The sequence below is a fragment of the Paramisgurnus dabryanus genome, chromosome 13, assembly GCF_030506205.2.
Source record: "Paramisgurnus dabryanus chromosome 13, PD_genome_1.1, whole genome shotgun sequence".
Taxonomy (NCBI): Eukaryota; Metazoa; Chordata; class Actinopteri; order Cypriniformes; family Cobitidae; genus Paramisgurnus; species Paramisgurnus dabryanus.
Genome location: NC_133349.1, coordinates 24368733 through 24393264, shown reverse-complemented (window position 1 = coordinate 24393264; position 24532 = coordinate 24368733). Strand labels below are relative to the sequence as shown.

General features: G+C 37.6%; 1 protein-coding gene across 1 annotated transcript; it reads left to right on the top strand.

The window, feature by feature from the left end:
* Positions 1-986: 986 nt before the first annotated feature.
* LOC135751883 (C-Jun-amino-terminal kinase-interacting protein 4) lies at positions 987-21700 on the top strand. Its single transcript, XM_065270182.1, has 28 exons — positions 987-1132; positions 1977-2490; positions 2826-3020; positions 4317-4437; positions 4566-4636; positions 6301-6368; positions 6472-6544; positions 6639-6799; positions 7438-7691; positions 7980-8037; positions 8194-8346; positions 11723-11765; positions 11889-12016; positions 12300-12353; positions 12424-12564; positions 15777-15903; positions 16085-16168; positions 16656-16703; positions 16855-16996; positions 17152-17194; positions 17344-17424; positions 17500-17567; positions 17649-17797; positions 17868-18039; positions 18148-18261; positions 18342-18440; positions 18576-18668; positions 20990-21700. Exons 2-28 carry the CDS (start codon positions 2392-2394, stop codon positions 21097-21099), a joined length of 2949 nt encoding a protein of 982 aa, XP_065126254.1. The 5' UTR covers positions 987-1132; positions 1977-2391; the 3' UTR covers positions 21100-21700.
* The last annotated feature ends 2832 nt before the right edge of the window (positions 21701-24532 follow it).

Genomic DNA, 24532 nt, shown 5'->3' with positions numbered 1-24532 from the left:
TTACATAAAGAGATAATATATTCATATACATTGTGAATGTGTGTAATGTGTGTGACTTTTCCCTTCAGTAATACAAACACACAGACAGACAAATGCAAACATGCACCACATGTTTGCTTGTCAAATAAGTGAGTCGAAAAGATTTTGACTTCTCATTTGAAAACCCAACAAATAATATTACATATTGCTAAACACTGAAAAATATGCGTAAAACTCCATTGCAAAAATACATAATGGTGAAATTTTCATGGAATGCCAGTGTCCTTCTAACAGCCTATCTAGAGCAAATTATGTGCATATTTATTCAGCAGAATTTTTTTGCATATATCAATTAATAATAACATATAAACACAATTATATTGCTGCCTGCATACAAATATCTAAGTTTACTCATTTGAATTCATTATTTTCGTGTGACCCATGTTGAATTTTAGTGCACACGTATAGTTTTGAGCATCCCTTTATTTTGGTGGTGTTTGTTAAACCATAAAGTCGTGATCTATAATGCTTTTTCAATAGTATAATATGAGAGGGTGAGTTTTTGTAGTATAAATAGATAAGGTTCAATGTAAATGCAGTAGTTAAAAAATCTATAAACTAGGTATATTATGTGTTTGAATGCAAACAACATATACATCTTGCGGTTTACTTCACTCTGTCTCGCATCCTGAAATCTGATATGGTGTCTATACATTGTTAAGGTTCGAAAACCGAAACCTAAACCTAAAAGCTAAAGGTTTTTATGTATAAAAACTTTCAAACTTTGATTATCTTAAGCATCTCACACAAACACTGAAATGCTAAATATTCAATCAGGTATGATTTACTGCCCGAAGTCACATGACGACTTGAGCTTTGTCGTCACGTGTCAATGTTCAAGTTTCAGGAAAGTTTTATTTCTCGGAGAGAGGCACCGCCCATATCTCACAAGCTCTGCACACTGATTGGTCCACACGCTGTGTTGTTCTCTGTGATAGGTGCAAGTTCGGCGTCACTCGAGCTGCTCGCCTTCTAGCCACGCCTTCTTGTTGAACCTAGGTAGAGTAACTGATATCGTTTCTAAAGCGAAGGACTGTAACATTATTTGCACGAATTCAAAGACATGGTCCTCGAGCCACAGTAATGTGTGAAGGTGAGTTGACAAATATACGTTGAATACTCATTTGGTGGTGAAAAATACCACACGTAATGGCCAAGTGTCACGCAGGCGAACCAGACGTTCAAGGTGTTTTCCGACGTCATGCGAGGACTTGATAGTGTGTTATTGTAGTGTCCTTTAATGCACTAATGTTTCTTTGAGTTTGAGGAAAGTTTGTCTTCATTAGAAAGTTGTGGTGTGCTATTATCTTTGACAGTTCTTCTTTCAGATAACTGGCCATTAACTAAACGATTTATTATACCGTAATTCCAAGCTCTGCATTGGTGTTGTTTATATTAATCTGCACGTTTTAAAGAACTTAAACATGTGGACATTCACCAAAATGTAAATATTTTCCACAAGATCAGGATTTTTGGGCTAAAATTTAAATGCAATGTATGTGAGTGAGTGTGTATTTTATGTACTGTAAGTGCTGATCGAAGTTTATTAGCATAATTACCTTTACATATTATTTATGATTTATTAAATACAAAATAAGTACAAATTGTATGTCTCTTAATATGAAGCTTTAATAATTGTAATTATTATTCATTAATACATTTTGGATACTTTAGTCCAGTTAATGAATTGCAATGACAGCCGGTCAAGGTTTCGACATCCTACCATAATATCTACTAAGGGAGAATAAACAGCATTTTACCACCCAACTTCCATTTACAAATATTTTGTTAAATATTTTATAATTAAACCATTTTGGTGGCTCTTGAGATAGCTTATACCTGTCTATTTGGGTCCTTAAAAGTTTAGGAACCCCTAATTTAGATGAGCAATAGCATTTCACGCTGTTTGACATGTCACCCTTTTCTCTTTCGCCCAGACTGGACACCCCACTGCCCCCAGGCATTAACCAGGCCTGCATTACCGCCTACTAACCTCTTGTCTGATGACTTTTATTCAGTTTAGTTTTTTAGCTATGAATCCAAAAATGAGAAGTATGGAAGAGGAAGAAGTAACTATAAATAGTGTAAATCTTAAGAGAATAGTTGTGCTTCGCAGGTAGCTATTTATAAAAGCAGTATCAACATGTATTATTAGACAAACACAGATCCACTAACACACTTACCAAAGTATTTTCACTTTTGCTTCAGTGCACACTGAAACCATTTTGAGGTAGTGAAAAATTTGATAAGAGAGAAAAAAGAAAAGTTGTAGGTAAAGCAGCCGAAAGTTCAGAAAGCTAGGCTGGCAGGGTTTATTCAGATAATAGTGATATAAACTGGAGCTGTATAAAGATGGATTACAGTGAAAGTACTCTTTGTGGAGTTGGAGAACTGGAGCTGGATCCAGATATTGTGAGCGAGGAGGCGGGGAAACTGTACTCCGAACTACAGGTAACCAATCAAGAGTGTCCACCTTTATTTAACAACCAATCAAAATATTTTGTTAACCTTAAGATATGATTTATTAATTTGCCAGCACTCACACCGAGTACTGTGCCGACACGGTTAAACTTTTGGTACAGATGTTTTGCTGACTTTCATAGGGGAAGTGAACCATAGTATTTTTTCCCTTTACAAGTCATAAGCACTGCTCTTCCTGTGCAGCTGTCACCTTAGATAAGAGCATCGTGATGTCAAATACAGCCTGTTTGTGTGCATAAAATTAATGGAATAGTGTGATTTATGTTTTTCGGTTACTGAAAACGGCTCGTTTTTTAATTTTGTAGTCTGTGGTGGAGACGCATGGTGCCGGTGTGGTGGAGTCCCTGCTGCCCATTCTGGTGTGGGTACTGGAGGGGCTGGCGAGCTCCAGGGCTCAACTGAGAGAGAAAGAAGAGGAGGTGGTAAAGGAGAAAGAAGAGAGGGAGGAACTGCTGGAGAGATATCAGAGTGAGAAAGCACTGAGGAAGGAAAGCCAGGAGGTGAGAGGGGATTCTTGTAAATTTAGGTTTTTGAATTTGAAAATTAAAATTGTAACACAGTTTTTTTTTATTGTGTTAAAGTGCATTGTGTAACATTTAAAAGAATCTCTTGACTGAAATGCAATATAATATACATAAGTATAATATCAGTGGTGTATAAAGACCTTAAATAATGAACATACACTGCGGGTCCCCTTACATAAAAGTCGCTGCCATGTTTCTACAGTAGCCCTAAATGGACAAACTGTTCTATAGGGGGCATTTTGTCACTACATTGTCTCAGACGATGACGTGTTTGTCATGTGGTGGCTACTATAGCTTCACTATGCGTTTTGAAAGCGAGGGGTGAGCTGTGGTTGCAATTCATAGTCTCACGGCTAGAGGCCGCTAAAATTCTACACACTGGTCCTTAAAATGTTAAAAATATGTATCTTTTCTCAGCCTAATATGTAGAGAGTGCTAAAAGTAAGCAATTCATAAGTTTATTTAGCTAAAAACACTGCAGCAGCTTTATCAATGTTGTACTAAAGATGCTGTGTTTGTTTGAGCATCTTGACCACCACCCTGACAGTGCAACTCTTATGGGGTCATGCACATCAAAGCTTTTATCACAGCAACCAACCGGTGCATCGTTCAACGACTGATAAACAAATCAGAAGTATCACAGCAACCAAAGCACTCAGCTGAAGAAAGCTAGCGATCGGCGTCCGCCTGCTGTTTTCATCCGCATTTAAAAGCTTTGGTGTGCACACTCCCTTATGCTGCATACACACCAAATGCGAAGGGTCACATTTCTTGCTCTAGATTACTTATTTTCAACTTGTGCGAAGGCGGGTTCGAGGTTCTCACATTTCAGTTAAAATACATTAGAAAATTAAGATTTATTTCTTTTAAGACATAAAATCATTGTAGTTTCATTCTAACCTTGAAATTTAACAGCTGCTTTTCTGAAATTGAACCTGAAATATTAAACCTTGATGATGTATGCGGTCTGCCAACGCGACTTCCAGAGAACGCACCCAAAATCCTGTTCGGGACGTGTCCGGCGGAACTGGCACGATTGGCCACCCTAGCAACCATGCCGCCCAATATAGCTTTTCTATTGTAATAACCTAGACTAAGGCCATGCCAATGATTGAAATCAATGTGAACTTTAATGCTCCTAAAATCGAACAGTAATTACATTGGGACTTTAGACTGGATTTCACAGACAGGGTGACAATTACACTTTTTTTTTATAAGATTTATAAACTTACAAGAACATTTTTAATTGTTGCCTTTTTTCTATCCCAACAGCGGTATTTGGAGCTGGACGACCATTGTGAGCAAGAGAGGAGGGCAATGCGAGCACGAGAAAAGGAGAGAGAAAAGCGAGAGAGAGATCTGGAGAAAAAAGCCAGAGAACAAGCTGACCAATGTGAGTCTGTACTCACTCCGTGTTAGATACTGTTAATACAGATGACACAATTCGTAAATGCGTAATGTTAATGCTGTATAGATTTTGATGTGTTTAATGATATGTGTTTGTGTTCTGGATTATTTTAGTGCTGGCTCTGGATGAGCAGAAAGCAAATCTTAACCGAGAAATAAATTCACTGAAAAACGCACATAACAAGGTAAAAACTGTGCTTGAATTTTAATTTGGGTGTGTTGGTTACTCTATGGACAGTTTCACAGACAAGGTTTAAGTAATAGTTCAACCCACAATAAAAATTTGCTAATTTTACACCTTTTAATCTTAAAAAATCTTTAAAATCAGCTTTGTAATGGCATTAGATAGTGCTCCATTAAAAAAAACTCCAAATCTATCCATCAAAAACTAATCCATACAGTTATTATAGTGTTTGCTGAAGTGAAGGATTGCGTTTTTGTAAGGAAAAATCTATATTTCAAACTTTACAAACTGCGACTGACTGTACATGTGTACAACAAAGAGTTGACCCAATGTTACAAAAACCCATTGGGTTGGCTTTGAAAATGGGGCACTATCCAATGCCAAAGCTCAAAAGAATATTATTTAATATAACTCTGACTGTGTTTGGCTGAAAGAAGAGAGTCATATACACCTAGGATGACTTGAGGATGACTATGGGCTAATTTTCATTTTGGGGTGAACAATTTTTTACATTTTAGTCCCAAAATCAAATGCATGCTTGAGCTTTCTTAACAGAAAACAACTTGCCCTGACTCAAGATGCAAACCAGTAATGTTTCTTTCAAAGTCACATTTATAAAAGCTACCTAATTGTCATAATTTAACTAAGGCCTAATCCTGGCTTAATCTAATGGGGCGTTCACACCAGACGTGAATAAAGCATTAAGCGTGAGTGATTTAAATGTTAAGTCAATGCAAAGACATGATGGGCATCCTGTGGCGCAAATTTAGTGTTTCTGGCGTTTGACGGGCTTAACACGTCTAATCTTTGGCAGATATTTGCTCCAAAAATATGGTAAAAATAATTGATATACCAATAAAGAACATTTTGTTATCCTTTTATTAAGAACATAATACATACATGCACACATCCCAGTAGCCAAGCCATTTAAACTTTTAATCTATCAAAAAAATAAACGTAACATGATGAAAACGCTATAAGAAACATTCAACTAAAGGGGAACAGACTTCGACAGAACACCAGATCCATAAAAATCTATAACACAGTTTAAGGCTAAAACACTTCACACCGCTACAGCAGAGCAGTCACTTTCTGCCTACAGTTGGGCTCCACCCACAAAATACCTCATCTCTTTTTGCAATCACGTAAAAGGTCTAAAGCGCTTTCTTAAAGGAATAGTCTACCCTTTTGCCACATTAAACTATGTTATTACCTCAACCTAGATGAATTAATACATACCTATCTTTTTTCAATGCGTGCACTGTACAGCGTGTTGTGAATGTGTTAGCATTTAGCCTAGCCCCATTTATTCCTATGGTACCAAACAGTGAAGCCACTAAACACTTCAGTGTTTGCCCTATTTAAAGACGGTTACATGAGGAGTTATACCAGTAAGTATGGTGCCACAAAATAAAACTTTTTTTTGGTACCATAGGAATGAATGGGGCTAGGCTAAATGCTAACACATTCACAACGCGCTGTACAGTGCACGCATTGAAAAAAGATAGGTATGTATTAATTTGTCTAGGTTGAGGTAATAGTTTAATATGGGAAAAGGGTAGACTATTTCTTTAATTCATGTCTGGTGTGACCGCACAGTAAGCCTTGTCTGTAAAACCTGTCCTATATGTTTTCATATTAAATCCATCTTTCTCTTACACACAGTTAGTACTGTCACATCGAGATTTGCTCGAAAAGAAAAAAGAATGGGAGAGCGAAGCCATCTTGTTCAGGTGACACAAACTTCCTTTCATTGTTTGGAAAAAAACCTGATCAACAATCTGAAATTCAACACCTGTAGTTTGAGAAGATCACAGTGCTGTTATATGTTTGCAGGAATCATGGACACAGCAGACACACGGATGCTGTTTCTACTCCATTTCAAACAGAGACCTCCATTACTGATGAGGTGAATTTAGTTGGAATTCAGTAGATAGCCCCTTAAAACATCTGTCTGTATATTTGGATAAAACATCTTTAAATCCATCTTTTGTTTATCCCAGAATGGATCAAAAGATGTATCAGACGTATCAGAAATGACGGTGACCAATGACAGCAAAGTTACAAAAGTTGAGGCTAACCATGACACAGATCAGTCATTCATCAGTGACATCATAAGCTCCACCCCTGAGCTGGCCCAATTAAAGGGATTTGTTGAAACAAGGTATGGTTATTTAAAAAAAAACAAATAATGTCTAGATAAGAGTGAGTGTATCTGTTCATGGCAGTCAGTGCACTCTTTGTACTTATACATTGGTTGTTTTATATGCTAGTTTCCTGAGTAATGCATGTCTATTTGCTGGGTAATTGATCAGTTTATAGTCCCTTAACCCATTTGACATGGGCGGGCTGCCATAGTTAGAGAATAAATCAGATCAAGTGCTGTTGAACACAAAGATATTTTGATAAATGAAGGTAGGCACATAGCTAACAGCACCCATCGTATTCGTTTATCCTAATACAAGTCAATGGGTACCACCAGCTGTGTAGTAGTTACCATCTTTTAGCAAAATATCTTCTTTTGTGTTCAACAGAATAATAAAAGTCATACAGGTTTTGAACAACATGTGGGTGAGTAAATGATGATTTTTGGTGAAAATTCAATGCAAACACTTTTGGTATCAAGAGATTGGTTTTTGTTTAGATAAAGAAGTTATACTAAAGTGCTTTTTGAACATAATTGCAGAATGCCATATAGATTCTCTTATTGACCCAATTTTCTTGCATCTATGGATATTTTATGTAATGAATCTGTTTTAAACAAACTTTATTCAACCTGTTAATATGTTTCTCTCTCTCTAGCTCTCCCATTTGTTCCAAGACAGCGAGCTCTGAATCAAGCTCCAGTTTGTTTGAGGAGATTAATAAGGTCCAGGTGGAGGAAAAAGAGGTAAACGAAGACCTGAAGGTGAAAGATGAAGAAAAAACAGAAGATGTGGATGACGACACGGAAAGCTTAGACTGGGACTTGAGGAATACCGACTCTGTGTTTTCCGAGTTATCCGAACTCAGCCGGGAATATGTGGAAAGCGTGGATCAGGGGGCCAGTGTCAGAGGTAAGTTCCTAAACTGTGCTACATGTGTTTGTCGATCTATGTCTGTGAAAGATTTAAATAAGGAAGAGGGAAATGTATTATTGTAAACTCGCCAAACCGCGAACTCAAAGTTCAGCTCTTATCATGGGTCAGCTCTGGTGGAAACTACTTTTATTGCAGAGATAAGTATATAAAATGCTTGATTTTTGATTGGGGAGTCAATGCATTTTTTATGCATGTTGTGCAACAATTTTGAAAAAACAATGTTGCCTTTGTCTGCTTTTAAGCTCGCTTTTCTTATGTTTGCAGATAGCACAGACCAGTTCGAGCAGATTCTTTCTCAATATGAGGAACTGAAACGCACCCAGTAAGATATGAGATCTTATGGTTAAGATCTACAACAGCTATGAAAAAGACTAAGACTAATCATGTGTATCATGCAGTCTACTTTGGTGTAATTTTGTGCCTGTGTCTCTTTTTGTTTGTGTCCCTTTATTTTCCCCTGCCCCTGCCATTGTTTCAGTGAAATGGTGGATGCTGCTCGTAAGGCCCTTATATCCCGTGTTGAAGAGCTGACCAATGAGAGATCTGCCCTGAATATGGAACTTGCTTCCTGTGAAGAAACCATCACCCGACTGGAAGGAAAAACCAAAGAGATGGAGGAGGAAACCAAACGGTAACACACATGACTGATTCTTGTGTTATGCCCCCAGACTCATGTACGCAAAATCTGCAAAACCAAAAGTTTCCATCATTGTAGTGATTCAAGTTTAAATATCTAAATGCATATTAATTTTATAACAAATGTATACCTTTTCCTCAACTAATACTAATATAAATTGGATTATGACTGTGTCCGAAATCTCTAAAATGCTGCCTTCAGAGGCATGAGGGCATGAAGGTTTACTTCCTGTGTTCTGCGATACCTTAATTGTTTTGTCCCAAAATTTGTGTGTGTGTGTGTGTGTGTGTGTGTGTGTGTGTGTGTGTGTGTGTGTGTGTGTGTGTGTGTGCGCGCGGGGAATGTGATTGGTCGAGGCTGGTCGAGTTCAAAAAAATAAAATGGCGGCCAATAAAGCAGCTAAAGCAGTGATTCCCAACCCCCGGTCCCCAGACCGGTGCCGGTCCGTGGACCCGTTAGGACCGGGCCTTGAAATATTCCCTAAATATTCCCAGAATTATATTTTTATAATAATTGTCTTTTTTAAATGCTATGACATGTAATGTTATTTAATCCAAAACATAAACAATAAATCAATTAATATGTGTTTATTTGAGCGCCTTGCTTAGCAACGCGTCGTATCTGAACGGACTGCAAAAAATGCGTGGTGCACCTGAAGTGACAGAGAAGTATGTGGATAGATGAGCGGGCCTCAGCAAACTTCAATGGCTAATTTCATTAGTTGATACATTGCCACCTAACATCACTGTCTGATGAGTTTGAGCGTTAGTTTCCATCTGCCAAGTAATGGCAAAGTATGGATGCGCAACCCACTCCGAGTCCAAGGTAAATGCACATTTCATATTCATATAACGCCCGTCCCCAAAGTATATTTTCTATTTAATTTTCAATTTGGCAAAATAGAAAATTTCAGTAAATGCTGATTTTTTCAAACAATAATAGGCTACTTTTTATATTTAATTAATTTAAAAATATTATTTTGACTGTTGTGGACGCGCTTCTTCCTGGAACAACGTGCTGAAAATAACAAATACCAATAAATTCACAACAATTTAGTAATAAAATAGTGTTTTCATCGTTATTATTAGCTGTGCCTTTTTGTTTGAGGTGCGAGCGTTAAATAGATACCGGTAAACTGGAGCATTGCTAGCCCTTTATTTAACGCAAAGAAACGTATCCTGACCTAGATGATATTAATCAGATATATACAAAATAAACATAACATTACAAATTATATCTGCTCAAAATTAAGAGAATGCACAAGTGAATTCGAAGTTATGTGCCATTCAGAATGACTCATGTTTTAGACACGGCAACACCAAAATAATTCACAATGTTTTATTACAATATTGTTCTCTTTATAATGTTATGTCATAAACTGAGGATCACCAGGTTACACTTTCTGCATAAATTTTTAACCAAATGCATCCTATCATGAGACCACAAAATAAACACAATATTATAACTTACATTTGCACAAACCAAAAGCTGCGAATGAACACGCAAACTTAGTCATGATGGTGTAAAATAGTCCCAAACATAACTCCGGCACACTCTGCGATGTTTTGAATGCATATGTTTTTTTTTCACATTAAATTAGTTTTGTTCTCATTGGTTGGGTCTGGTATTTTTTTGTTTAAGCTTAATGTCTAATTTAATACTTTTAAAAATTATTGGCTGATTAGTGAGGCTGAACAGAAATTACTGATTGTTTGATATTGTATTCTAAAACTGTCTGACTGTTGAAACTGGCTCTTATTTTCATACAATTAGTCTTTGTTGTCACCTGTTGGTGAGTGAAAACACTAAGTTGCTGTTGAAGTGATTGTCTTTAGTGGTTCTGGAGAGATTTGACAGGTAAAATGGACTGATATTTACATACAATTTGCCATTACTGCCACCTGCTAGTGACTGAGTGCTGTGTAAGTTGCTTTTGAAGTAGACCTAATTGTATGGGAGAAAGGGGAAACATTTTGTGAACCGGTCTGAAAGTTTTAAAAGATTGGTATACTCATACAAGTAGCCTTTGTTGCCACCATTATATGCAATTAAATTATAGGATTTTACTGTTTTAACACAGTGATATGTTTCAAACGATGCATCTTAAAATTGAGGCATTCAAATTGACAACTGTTCCCTGGAATTTTTTTTATGAATATGCTGGTCCCTGGCACAAAAAAGGTTGGGAACCCCTGAGCTAAAGCACAAATTTATGTAAAAATAAGGTAAATTGTTTTCCCTTTTTACCCTTTTTATTGCATTTCTAGCAAGAGATTCCAAATGTAGTTTTCAAATATGGGATTAGTTATCACGAAGGCGCTCACAGTTTATATTTCAAACAGATTTCCATTACACTGCCTATGAAGGCTGTCAAAATCATAAACTGTAAAAAAGATGGACGTAGTGTCCATGACAACACCCATAGGTTTTTGAAGATCGTTTTTTAAGCTTAAAGTAAGCGGTGCCTGCCGTCGCCATCTTGGCTGCACGTTACCGCGCATCACTCGTGGATATATCCAAAAATGGGTAAAAAGACGGGACATGGGGAAAGCTGAGGTGACTGGTTGGTAAAACCACGCCTGCCTAGCTCGACTTCAGTGACAGCAGTGGTTTTTCAATCGTCACTCAAGTGGCCACGCCTTTCATTATGCAGAACTTTAAAGCGTAACTAAACCCCTGATCAGAGCCTGACTCCACCCACTGCAATATTTGAAAAATGCAAGAAAAGTGGGCAGACCCCAATTGAGATAGAGGAGACGAACTAAGTGTGAGGTGAGATCGTAACAAGGGCGTGGTGAGCTTGAACCTGCTTACGTCACGAGTTATTTCTTGAACCCAACATCCAATAGGAAAATTCAACTGCAGTAGCCACCGTTCAACCTGAAGAGGGCAGCACTCAGACGTTTTTACACCATATATAGTAGTATTGAAAAACTTTATATCCAAATGTCAAAAAATTAACTAAAATCAATGATCAGCACTAATAAAGCCCCATTCTTACAGATCATTAACTAAAAAAAGTTGGTTTAGGGTTTAGTTACTCTTTAAGGCATAATATAATTTAAATGGATAAGTTACAAAAAAATTCACCCCCCTCACAGTTGTGATGAACGGCAAAATTAGCTATATAGACCAAAAACACTTTTATACCAGGCTGTAAACATATTATTTTCTACTGTAAAATTGGGCATTTTAACATGGAGGTCTATGGGATTGATGCCCCTTTGGAGCCTGCCTCTAGTGGCCAGTCGATGAATTGCAGTTTAAATCACTTCTGTATTGGCTTCATCAGAGAGATCATTCCAAATGTGTTTAATTAGCATATTCTGAAATAAAGAGATTAACAGCCTCCTTAATTTTTTTTTTTCAGGCTACGAAAAGAACTAGAGACAGTCCAGTCTGAGGACCCTGATGTAAGTCTTTCTCTCACTGTATGTATGATTTCAGAAAGGTTTATCGCTTTAATACATAAACTATACCCTCCCTATCTCTTTATTCTGGGGTCATTTGATCTTGATTTCTTTTGTTCCCTGTAGGCATCTCTGCCCACCTCCCTCCGTCGCTTCTCTCGTTCTGAAATGGCTCGAGTCGTGATGGAGAAGAATCAGTACAAAGAGCGTCTCTTCGAATTACAGGAAGCTGTACGGCGCTCTCAGGCCCTGAGGTCTGTTAAACTACATTCATCAGAATGCATTTGTTTGTCTCTGTGCTTACCTGTTATTCAGAACTGTGCTAATAAAAATTGACATGTTGACACAAGTGGCTCAGGTAGGAGGATTCCTCATTTGCATATTAATAGTAATAATAAAATCACTTTGATTTACACTGAAGGAGGGACCGAGGCTATGTCTAACTTTTTAGTGGCCATAAAGCAACATGATTAAAATCACTTGACCAAGTGCAAAAGTCAAGGTCTAGTTTAAATATCTGTGTATTTTGTCCCTTAGAGTTAATAAAGAAGAGCACATCCCTGTTGAAGGAAAGGGGAGTGTCTGGAGCAGGTGAGCTTTTGTAACCTGAATCTCTAACAGTCACTTTATACATGCTTTCTAAGCCCTTTTGTTCTTGCAGATTTAATCGTTTTCTGGGGCTGACAAAGGGTCCGATCGCTCCAGTTACAGCTTTAACATTAACTGCCACCACCACAGCATCTTCTGCACAAACACCGGTGGGCTCTCCACAGCTAGGCTCCATTAGACAGACCCAAACAGAGTGAGTCATCTTGCATTAGGATCATGTCTGTTAGCTTATGTATTGCATTTTCGGGTTATATGGTACGATACACTGATATATTGGTAAATGTCACTATATCATAGTCAACAGTAACAGATGACTCGTAGATGCACAGTACACAAAAGCACACAAGTGGTATAGCATTAAGATTAGTTTTTTCACTAGAATCACTGAAATAGACGTGTTTATTATAAGCTGGTGTCCACATACTTGTTCACTTGGCCATATTGTGTAGATGGCAGGTTCACATTGTAGTCACAGGTTTTTTTACTTTACATTTATGCATTTGGCAGACACTTCTCCTATGACTTTTAAGTATCATATAAGCTGTATTTTTAATTGGTATTTGTGTTCCTTGGGGATCAAACTCACAACCTAACACAATGCTCTACCAGTTAAACTTCAGTACAGGAACACAACCACAGACTGGAGTTTACAATGCACCTTTATTCAGCACCCAGTCCCATAGCTACATGTTTTATAGTATTGTGTAGCAAGTTGCACTTTTAGGTATTTGTGATTGTTAACTCTTGCACTGCCATTGACGAGTCATCTCATCAATTTAGAAATAACGTCTCCCTGCCAAAGATACATTTTTACCACAATCAATATTTTCGCTATTATACAGTAGGTGGTGCTGTTAGCTATCTTATAAAACAAAGCGTATTTACTGCTTTTGGATCCCTAGATGCTTCAGTGTATGTTTGGATCATCATTCTGAATCTGATCTTTAACAAAAACTTGGAACAAAAATGGAATTATCTCAGCTTTTTGTTCAAAATGCTTTATTTTTTAGGAAACCTAGCCATATTTGAGAGATGATAAAAAAGAATTAAGATGGCATGTTGTTTTGTTGTTGTTTGTAAAGCAGAGGGGCTGTTCTTTCATTTAATAGCATTAGGGCTGTCAATAGATTTCTAAAATATTTAATCTAGATTAATTGCATGCTTTCATGAGTTAACTCGTGATAATCTCACAATTAATCTGTTCTAAATTTACTTAAATTGAACACTTTTCAAGTTTTTTATGCTCTAATCAACATGGATTTGGACAATGCTATATGCAAATGTATGTTTACAACAGCCTGTTTACATCTTCAACAGAACCATCAGCCATAGTTTTATATATGATTTTCCCTTTAGAAGACTTTGTTCTTTCTCCATTTCTGTTTGCTGCTGCAGAGCAAATTTTCAAAAAGTAGTTATTTATCTTTTAACATTCTCTAACATTACAGAACATGACAGAACTACACCTGTACGCGAAGCAAAAACACTATATGTTAAATATATGTTTTTCTTTTATTGTTTAATTTTGACATTGAGACAGACCGCTTTAAGATACTAATGCAAGGGTTTAATATAATGATACACAATAGATACTTTTACTCAACAGTTTAAGGTGTAGCGGAGGATTTTCTCGCATTTTTGAAAAGAACCGCCTACTCCACTTTTTTTAAAAATGCAATTGCGCAACACTCCTGATTGACAACTAGGAGGACCAATAGTCTTGATGATCCACCCGGATAAAGAAAATCCTCCGCAATACCTTTAACCAAACATTCACTTTAGATATTACAGATTATAGGTCATACCTGCGTGAATCCTTGTCAAAACAGATATTTTTAAAACTGTAATTTTGTGTAGATGTCTATATATATATATATATATATATATATATATATATATATATATATATATCATATCGGGGTCGCGCACTCGAACGTTTGTGTGCATGCGCTTCAGACGTCAGCGTCAGAAAGATCGCTTTTGAGTCTTGTCACTTGTAATATCTATTTTAACATCAATCAGGTCCCAAACTTTATCTCTCTTAATAATTATTTTAACATCAAGCAAGTCCTGCAGTCTATTTTCTATCATTTCTGCATGCTTTAAAAACGAAACCAAAAAGTGAATGAAGATGCATCTTTGCTTTAGATTGTGGATTTGGGACGGTACACCACTCAGGAAACATAGATTAAGATCACTTTAGATGTTTAATGACCATTTAGAGCATTGGATTTGCTAGACGAGAGCTTAATGTTCTTATTTTTATGAAAACCTCAGACTCATCTAGACAGCGTGGGTTCACTTGCTGTGTCTCAATTCATCCAGCTGTGGGCTAGACCAAGGGTCAAACAGAATTACGTGTTGCATTTATCGCACGTTAATAAAATTAGTGGCGTTAAAATGAATTTGCCTTAACACGTTAATTTTGACAGCCCTAATATATATTTAACTTCTGCTATCCTTTTTAAAAAAAAAGTTGCCCCCCATTTTTTTTTTATTTTTCATTTCTTCTATAGATATATAAACATACAAATATATCAAATGAAAAAGAACAGACCCTCTGCTTACAAACAAACAAGAGGCTATTCAAGAGCACCTCTTGTCCGATTCGCGTTTAAACATTTCCTTTGGTGTGTGTGTGTGTGTGTGTATTAGTACATGTTAACGATATGGAAAGGTATATAGCCCAATCATTTCCAACATAAATCTCTTTTCTTGAACTACAACAAACACACGGATTGTAGGCGACAGTTTACTTCCTGTGATTGGTGACGTAGACAAGACTGACATTATCATAATTCCTCCCGCTTGGACTCACAGCCTGTAAATTACCTCCTATTAGTATTGCATTGTGAGCGAATCTTTCAAACATGGTAAGGAGCTTCACATTTCAGGCTGATGTCAGAGGTATTCAGGCCAATCACAACATAAAGATTAGCTGGCCAATTAGGGACACAGCTTTTCAAATACATGCGTTAAATCTGGAGCTACAAAAATATACGGTATGTGGACAATATTGTTTTTTTTAACTATAAACCACGCAAACACATTGTATTATACCAAATACACAAAATAACTTTGTGTTTTTAGCAATGAAATAGGTGCACTTTAAATATGGGTATAGGTTTCTTCAAAATTAACACATTTTGAGCAAAAAGCTGAAATAATTGTATTTTTCTAAAGGAATTCAGAGAGATCAGATTCAGAACGATCCTCAAAACATACACACGTCTTTGGTAGGGAAATGTTTTCTCCTAATTGACGAGATAACTTATCAATGGCTGATAAAGAGTTAAAATAAGAAAATTTTCTGGGAGGCATTAAAATTTTGTGAAAATCGTAACTTGCAAAAATGCCGGCAGGGAAAGAATAAAAATAATTCTCTCCCCATCTCTTTTCTCTCAGGAGTTCTCCGTCTCCCAGATTACGTAAGCGAGAGTTGTACAGAGAGATCCGCTCTCACGTGTGGGAAACTCTGGGTAAAAAACAACTTCACGGCTGGAGCATGCCTCTCGCTGTTTCAAACATAAAGGTAAACCTCCCGCCCCGCCTCTGCTAAGTATCTATAGAAACAAAAGCATTGTGGTTACCCTGGGAGCAACCACCCTGAGCTCATCTCAATGTGTGTCAGAAACCTAGATTTGTCTCCTGGTATTTCACATAATAAACAACATCTACACACTTTCCATGATCGTGTGTGTGTATGTGTGCAGGACTGTGACCCTCCTCCTGAGCCCAAAGATGTGCCTGTCCTCATCCACCTGAGACTTCTGGATCAGAGAGACGCTACAGCGAAGGTGAGTCTATGAACATTCACCATCAGTCACCCCTTTCTATTTTCTTTTTAGGTGTGGTCTTGCATCACAACCCAGAATTCTTAGGAACTCTTTAGATACTGCTAGCAAAAAGAAATAAATGCCACATGACTCCTAGTTTGTTTAATGAAACGCACATAAACATGGATCGAATCATCCAACGAGTCATTCACTGAATCTATAAGAGCGGTTGCAGAATTAAAAATATGCTGAACCACAACTGACCCTCATATCTAAGTTCCTGTCTGACTCAAATGTCACTGTTTTGTATTACTAATGTGTACGTTCTATCCTTTGTGAATCACATTATGAAATGAGCTTGGTCATACTTGGGTCTGACTGTTTGTTTATATAAGGGAAAATGTCAAACATTTATTTGCTACGTGTCTTTAGCCAGTTGCAAACAAAAGTCCAGGATTTAGAAATTTCTTAACAAGATCCTGATTGATGAATGATTCGTCTCTTACAGCTTACATGTGCCGTCGCAGTCCCGCCAGACATATCAGGAGAACAGACGGTAGGTGCCGATCATTTTTTCATATAAACACTAGCATGTGCTACTATCACAGAGCAATACCCATAATATCATATCATTCCCGTCCAACTACCATACCAATGTTGTATCGTTTCTTGTTGTAAACATGTCACACCCCACCTCCCATCCTCAGTGCTCCGTGTGGGCCATCACTGGACCTGCTTCCAGAAGTGATGTCACAGTGATTGACCCGGCTCGCTCCAATACCATTCTGGATCAGTTTAGCCTCCCACCCACCTCCCCTGCCTTATGCATCTGTGCTGTGCCCTCTATTGGTCAGTCTGTAGCATTGCAAAAATTGATAGTAGATTGATGCATTATTTTTCTTTTCATGGCATTTACATCCAAGTCATGTTACTTTCATGCATCATGTAAGGAGTTACTGGGTTGTTTGGGGTGTTGTGTCAATCTGTCCTTGCTGTCTTGTCAGGTGACACTGCGGGAACTGTGTGGATTGGTACACAAGATGGAGGGTGAGGGCATACTTATGTATTTGATCATATTCAAGTATAGGTTTAGGGTTTGTTGTGGTACTATTTTATAAGTGCAACCTCGAATCCCTAGTCAAAAACTCGATGATGCTGATAATGTCATGGTAATGAATGTGTGGCTTCTCTTGTAGAGTGCTGATCCATTCAGCATCCAACTCACGACGAATCTGTTTGCAGTCTGTGTGTCTTTCTGAGGGGGTGCACTCTTTAACGTAAGCCAGCTTTTATCCTTCATGTCTCTTTTAAAGTAATAGTTAAAAGAGATGAAGATTGAATGCCATATACAGGTACTCTCAGGGTGAGGTGGTTGCAGGATTGGCCAATGGGACTCTGGCATTTTTCCCTCACAACTCAGGTTTGTGTGTACATGTGGTTTTACCTGTTAGATGTGTTGGCTATAAATCCCATGCGTCATATTAAATCGCATGTTTTGTAGGTATCTGGAATCTCCAGACACAGGAAGTGCTCTCGCTCGGTACACAGCCATTGCAACCCGTTCGCTGTTGCCTCGCTAAGGATGGGTGCCTTTGGGTGGGATACTGGAATAAAGTTTACATGATCAATGTGAAAGATCGGAAAATAGAGGTTAGTGTGTGGTGATCATCATGTGGTTTACACACAATCCGGTGTAATATTTTGATTGTGTTCATTTTAGAAATCGTTCTCAGTTTCGGAGCGAAGCGAGCAGCAGGTGCGTTTCCTGTGCGCAGCAGGAAGTGGAGTTTGGGCTTCCTGTCGGCTGGATGCCATACTTAGGCTTTTCGATTGGATGACGGGTCGGCCATTACAGGAAGTAGATTTATCGTTCATGGTGACTAAAGCTTTAGGTAGGATGGTGTGTTTAGCTTATATATCAAGGTTGTGATTATAAAACAGTATGATAGAAAGTAATTGATTATAGAGATTGGTTCATTTTATTTGTTTTTATTTATCAGGGTCTTCGTTCCTGTCTCTCTCTCCTCTTCAGATCACAGCCTTATCTGTGGTCAGTGGGCGACTGTGGGTGGGCACAGGAAGTGGTGCCATTTTCTCAGTCCCTCTGTCATTGAGTGAGTTTGTTTGTTTGTTTTAAATCTTTTATGATTTGTACCATACATATATGAATCTGTGTTTTGTTTTGTTTCGGCAGGTTCAGAGTCTTGCTCTATACCTTACTGCTCTCTTGCTTCAGCTCAGTTGTGTTTTCATGGCCATCGTCAAGCAGTTAAATTTATTATTTCGGCACCAGGTTCGTGACGTCATTTACTTTACTTTGTTATAACAAATTAAACATCAGTAATTTTTTACACTGTATACTTTAAATGTAAATACAATTTAGCATAATCCTGTTTCTCTTTTCTCCCTGGCTCTTATGTTGATGCAGGCTGCCGCATTTCCTCAAGTTCAACAGGTGGCGCTGTTACTACCTCTCAGCTCATTCTCAGTGGCGGGGAAGGATACATAAACTTCAGAATTGGTGAGATTTTTTTTTGGTAGAGGGGATACAGCTACGGCCTGGATTCCGAGTAATGTTGGATTTAGGGTTATTTTTGGGGGTAGGATTAGGATGAAAACTGGAAGATCTCACAAGATTTTGGCAGTAGCTGAATCCCTTCTAGCCACAGCCATTTTTTTCCGGTTGTGCCTAGATAGTAACACTCTAACTGTTATATCAACTATGTGAGAACGAATGTGCTTTAACAGACAGAATACAGATTACTGATCCTCTTCCCTTTCACAAGAACTTTTTTGATACTATACATATTTGTATATTTGCGAACGTTTATTAACTCTTTCCCCGCCATTGACAAGTTAACTTGTCAATTTAGAGAAAACACTTCCCTGCCAATGACGAGTTTTTCCGGCAATCCGTATTTCCGCTATTATCCACAAGGTGGCGCTCTTACCCAACTTATAAAACCCCGAAGTGTCCATTTAGGTCAAACATTTGGTGTAACTTCATGTATGTTTTGATCATCTTTCTGAATTGGATCTCTATCAAAAGTTCTTTACAAAAATGCAATTATCTCAGCCTTTTGCTCAAAATTTGGTGTTTTTAAAGAAACTTACCCATATTTGAGAGGTGATAAATGGAGAAACCGGAGGGTCTGTTCTTTCATTTGATATATTTTATGTTTATATACAGTGAGGAAAATAAGTATTTTGAACACCCTGCTATTTTGCAAGTTCTCCCACTTAGAAATCATGGGGGGTCTGAAATTGTCATCGTAGGTGCATGTCCACTGTGAGAGACATAATCTAAAAAAAATCCAGAAATCACAATGTATGATTTTTAAACTATTTATTTGTATGATACAGCTTAAGTATTTGAACACCTGTCTATCAGCTAGAATTCTGACATTCAAAGACCTGTTAGTCTGCCTTTAAAATGTCCACCTCCACTCCATTTATTATCCTAAATAAGATGCAGTGTTTGATATCATTAGCTGCATAAAAGCACCTGTCCACCCCATACAATCGGTAAGAATCCAACTACTGGCCAAGACCAAAAAGCTGTCCAAAGACACTAGAGACAAAATTGTACACCTACACAAGGCTGGAAAGGGCTACGGGGAAATTGGCAAGCAGCTTGGTGAAAAAAGGTCCACTGTTGGAGCAATCATTAGATTGTCAATCTCCCTCGGACTGGGGCTCCATGCAAGATCTCACCTCGTGGGGTCTCAATGATCCTAAGAAAGGTGAAAAATCAGCTCAGAACTACACTGGAGGAGCTGGTCAATGACCTGAAAAGAACTGGGACCACCGTTTCCAAGGTTACTGTTGGTAATACACTAAGACGTCATGGTTTGAAATCATGCATGGCACGGAAGGTTACCCTGATTAAATCAGCACATGTCCAGGCCCGTCTTAAGTTTCCCAATGACCATTTGGATGATCCAGAGGAGTCATGGGAGAAAGTCATGTGGTCAGATGAGACCAAAATAGAACTTTTTGGTCATAATTCCACTAAACGTGTTTGGAGGAAGAAGAATGATGAGTACCATCCCAAGAACACCATCCCTACTGTAAAGCATAGGGGTGGTAGCATCATGCTTGTGGGTGTTTTTCTGCACATGGGACAGGGCGACTGCACTGTATTAAGGAGAGGATGACCATGTATTGTGAGATTTTGGGGAACAACCTCCTTCCCTCAGTTAGAGCATTGAAGATGTGTCGAGGCTGGGTCTTCCAACATGACAATAACTCGAAGCACACAGCCAGGATAACCAAGGAGTGGCTCTGTAAGAAGCATATCAATGTTATGGCGTGGCCTAGCCAGTCTCCAGACCTAAACCCAATAGAGAATCTTTGGAGGGAGCTCAAACTGATCTAGAGAAGATCTGTGTGGAGGATTGGACCAAAATCCCTCCTACAGTGTGTGCAAACCTGGTGAAAAACTACAGGAAACGTTTGACCTCTGTAATTGCAAACAAAGGCTACTGTACCAAATATTAACATTGATTTTCTCAGGTGTTATTTGCAGTTGTATCATACAAATGAATAGTTTAAAAAAATCATACATTGTGATTTCTGGATTTTTTTTAGATGCACCTACGATGACCATTTCAGACCCCTCCATGATTTCTAAGTGGGAGAGCTTGCAAAATAGCAGGGTTTTCAAATACTTATTTTCCTCACTGTATTTAAAGACGAACATTTTCTGGAAGGCATTAAACTTTTGTGAAAATGTTAAAAAATGCTGGCACTGGCTGTCAACTTAAAACAAAAATGCTTGCGGAAAAAGAGTTTATAGGTGATACAAGAGATGAAGATGATTGAATGTTTTTGCCTCTTCAGGAGATGATGGTAGTGATGGTGTCAGCGAAAGTGTCCCACAGAGATCTGAACGAAGTCACATCATTATTTGGCAGAGCCCCACCCCCTCTGTCCCAAGCCCCGCCCTCTGAAAGCCTGAACTTGAACTTTGCCAGGATGTGAATGAGAACACTACATGCAATGTATTACTTTTCAGATATCATATAGGTGCTTATGAATAAAAATCAAGGACATATGACAGAGAATTTACGTTGGCAGGTTTTAAGTGTTGCTATTTTGGACCTACAGCATCGAGCACTTTTTACTTGTTTTGCAGTGAACTTTCAGTTTGAAAGATTTTTAAGTCTCTTGAACCTAACTGTGTTTTCAGATCTTGGTGTGGTCTGGCCAGTGTTTTATTTTAGTTTGTTGTATTTTGTTGCACAGTCATCCTAAATACTGGAACAAAGATGGAGGCAGTAGTGGTGCAGAGCTTGGGTCAATCATGTATTATTTGTTTTGTACTATTTGTTTTCATTTTTCAGTTCAGGGGTATATGGACAAAAAAGCAGCACAGCAGGCAGTATTTTCACTACAAACATCCGATTTCAAATTCTCTTGTGGTTTCTGTTGGTTGTATTGCAGTCTGTTGATTGCATCATGACAAGAATCTGACCAAGACAGACACTACATGCATCATGTGATGGCCTGAAAACTGTGGTGCATGTTCTTATAAACAGATTTAAAGACTGATCACTCCTGTTTTATTATTTTCTTGGTTATGGATGGATTTTATTTTGCATTTTATTATTATTGGTTGTTGTTTTCTAAGTTATTTTTCTGGTTCAGAGGGTTTGGCACTGTCATTGTGCAGTATTTTTGTAAGTGAGGGTTAATGCATGATTGGACATGACATGATCATTCTTAATAACTGGAAAATCCAAAGTGTTATTGTAATATAAATATGAAATGTGTCACTTTATAAATATATTTCTAGTTTCTCTATGAAAATGTATTTTGCTGTATTTGTGTTTCTGTATTGTTAAAATAAAGCACCAAAGTGGCATTTTAAATTCATCAGTGCATTTGAGAAATCGCTTGGGGTTTTATTGGAGTAATATACAGAAATACAGAATAAATAAGAGAGCGTTCTCACTTCCTTTAATTTTTAAATGCAATAACAAAACCTCTCCCTCATATTCCCACATTGTAAAACCCTGGTACATCACACTGTAACAGTCAACCATAACGGAAACGCTGTCTAATCATGAGTCAGACTTCAGCCATCCAAGTTCTTCTCTCTTGTCCAAGTGAAATTTTCCTCCTTTCCCCAAGCCTTGTGTATGTGTATCTTCTCTTGAATGACCAGAGAGGTCAGGGTGTCCTGTGGCTGCGGGGAGGCCTCCGGATGCGCCGGCTGAGGGTCCGAGCGAACCGCTCCACTGCATTGTGTTTTTGTGTCAGCTCCCCATCAGATGTCAAACCCTCAATGTTCCCACTGTACCAAATGAGCCAACCCCCCATAGACAGCAGCACCAGCAGAGCCCCAGAATACACCAACAGATCACTGATGTCACACCCGCGGATCTCAAGTGGGACAAAGACTCCAACCAGGAGGATAGAAACACCAAACAGGTCCATGATGATGGCAAACGCCAGGACAAACTTACAGTAGGTCAGTCCAGCAGGATCTGGATCTGGATCAGACATGGTGAATCTTCCCCTATGAGATGGGCACCACAGATTAGTTGTATAACAGAGGTGTAAAGACAAAAGATGTAAACAAAAATAGGCATCTGTTGAAACTAATGAGAAATCATGAATTTGACTTTTTAATAGTTTTCTCTTGTACAGAATTATCTATGTAGGTTTATTTTTAATTATTTTTTTACTTAATTACTTTACTACAAAATGCATAGCTGGAAAAAAACAGTATTGTATCAGATGTTTTGGGGGTGCCTAAAAAACGTTTGTGCCTGCTTAAACCATCACGAACACTATCATAAAAGAAATCTACAGAATATGTGTCACTTTACCTTCGTCTTTGAAATTTAATCAGTTTGCAAGATTTCAAGAAACACTCGTTTTATGTTGCATAACACGCTTGTTCAGAGTCCACCGGCACGCCACATTTCGCATTGACGTCACGCAGGTGAGGTCACGTTACCGTTTTTCTCCCTCCTTCCCCTCCTCTCTTATCTCTCCTCTCTCGGTGGCTCTCCCGTTTTCAGAAGTTAATGCTATAATGCAATGCTATGAGGATATGTATAAATTATAAATTTTATACAAATTAAAAGTAGATAGGCTTATTTAAAATATTTAAAATGTAAGTTAATTTTAAAAAAAAATTTAAGAGTGTAAAAATGTGGTATTCTGTAGTAACCTATATTATAATAAATAGTATAAGTTCTTCATAGTACAGTACATACAGTAATGTATAGTACTAAACTCAAATTTGGTAACTGAAGTAAATACTGAAGTATAACTTAATATTACTACAGTAAGATTCAAACACACTACAGCATCTTGTAATTTCACTACAGTTTAGTACAGGAAATACTAAAGTATAGCAGGCTACAGTGTTATTTCACGTGAGCTTACATAGATACTGATCTTTATTTCGTACGAAAATCGTTTTACTTTCCGATTAGGTGTACGTCATTGTTTCCGGCACACGTGTCAAAGCTGCAGTAAGCATTACTGAAAGTGACGCTGTTTCTTGTCTTTAACAAAGATGACAAACTGAGGTCAATTGAGAGGCGCGTTTCGCTAAGACCCTTTCCCTGAACACATAAGTTCAGTGTCAGCTTTTTGTTTGGTTTAAGACTTGTTTCAGTAAATGAGTTAGACTTTTATCTTATCTTCCTGGAATGCGTGGGGTTTTGTTAGTTTTAGAAAATGTTTAGCTCTTTTAAAGAACGTAGCACGTGTCATGATAAGTAAATTTAACTAAATAAATGCTAAAATTGTTAACACTAAAATTTTTAATTGACACTAGTCAATTGTGTATGTCAAATAAACATTTTAGTCATTACTATTTTAAGCATGTGTGTTTGTTTTATTTTTTTTATTTTATTTTTTGAAACATTTACATTCTACATTTTAAAACATACATTATATTTTTACTCATAATCAATTTATTTAATACTTAATTACATAAAAAATCTAATAATATTACTCATGTAAAAGTTTTTTTTTTATTTACCTAAATATTAAATGAAAAATCTTGTTAATCGGAAATGCAGTGGAGTAATAATAATAATAATAATAATAGCTTAGACTTATATAGCGCCTTTCATGGTACCCAAGGTCGCTTAACAAATTGGGAGGGGGGAGTTAGGGGACAAAGGAGGTAGTGCAAAGAAATGTTTTGAGGTGCTTTTTGAACATTGGCAGGGACGGGGCAGAGCGGACATGAGGTAAACTCTGATGCAGTACAAAAGTATTTTATGCTTAATGTAGTGAAGTAAAAGCTTATGAAGGCAAAACACTGTAAAAAAATACATATTCTAGAAAAATTTACCTGAGATGAGTAAAAATGCTACTGTGACCACTGTCCAATTCTAAATTTTAATTTAAAGTTTT

Coding starts and splice junctions, on each gene's coding strand:
- LOC135751883 (XM_065270182.1), top strand. CDS start 2,392: ATGGATTACAGTGAAAGTACTCTTTGTGGAGTTGGAGAACTGGAGCTG. Junction 2,491..2,825: donor AACTGTACTCCGAACTACAG/GTAACCAATCAA, acceptor TTAATTTTGTAG/TCTGTGGTGGAGACGCATGG. Junction 16,169..16,655: donor AGAGAGACGCTACAGCGAAG/GTGAGTCTATGA, acceptor CGTCTCTTACAG/CTTACATGTGCCGTCGCAGT.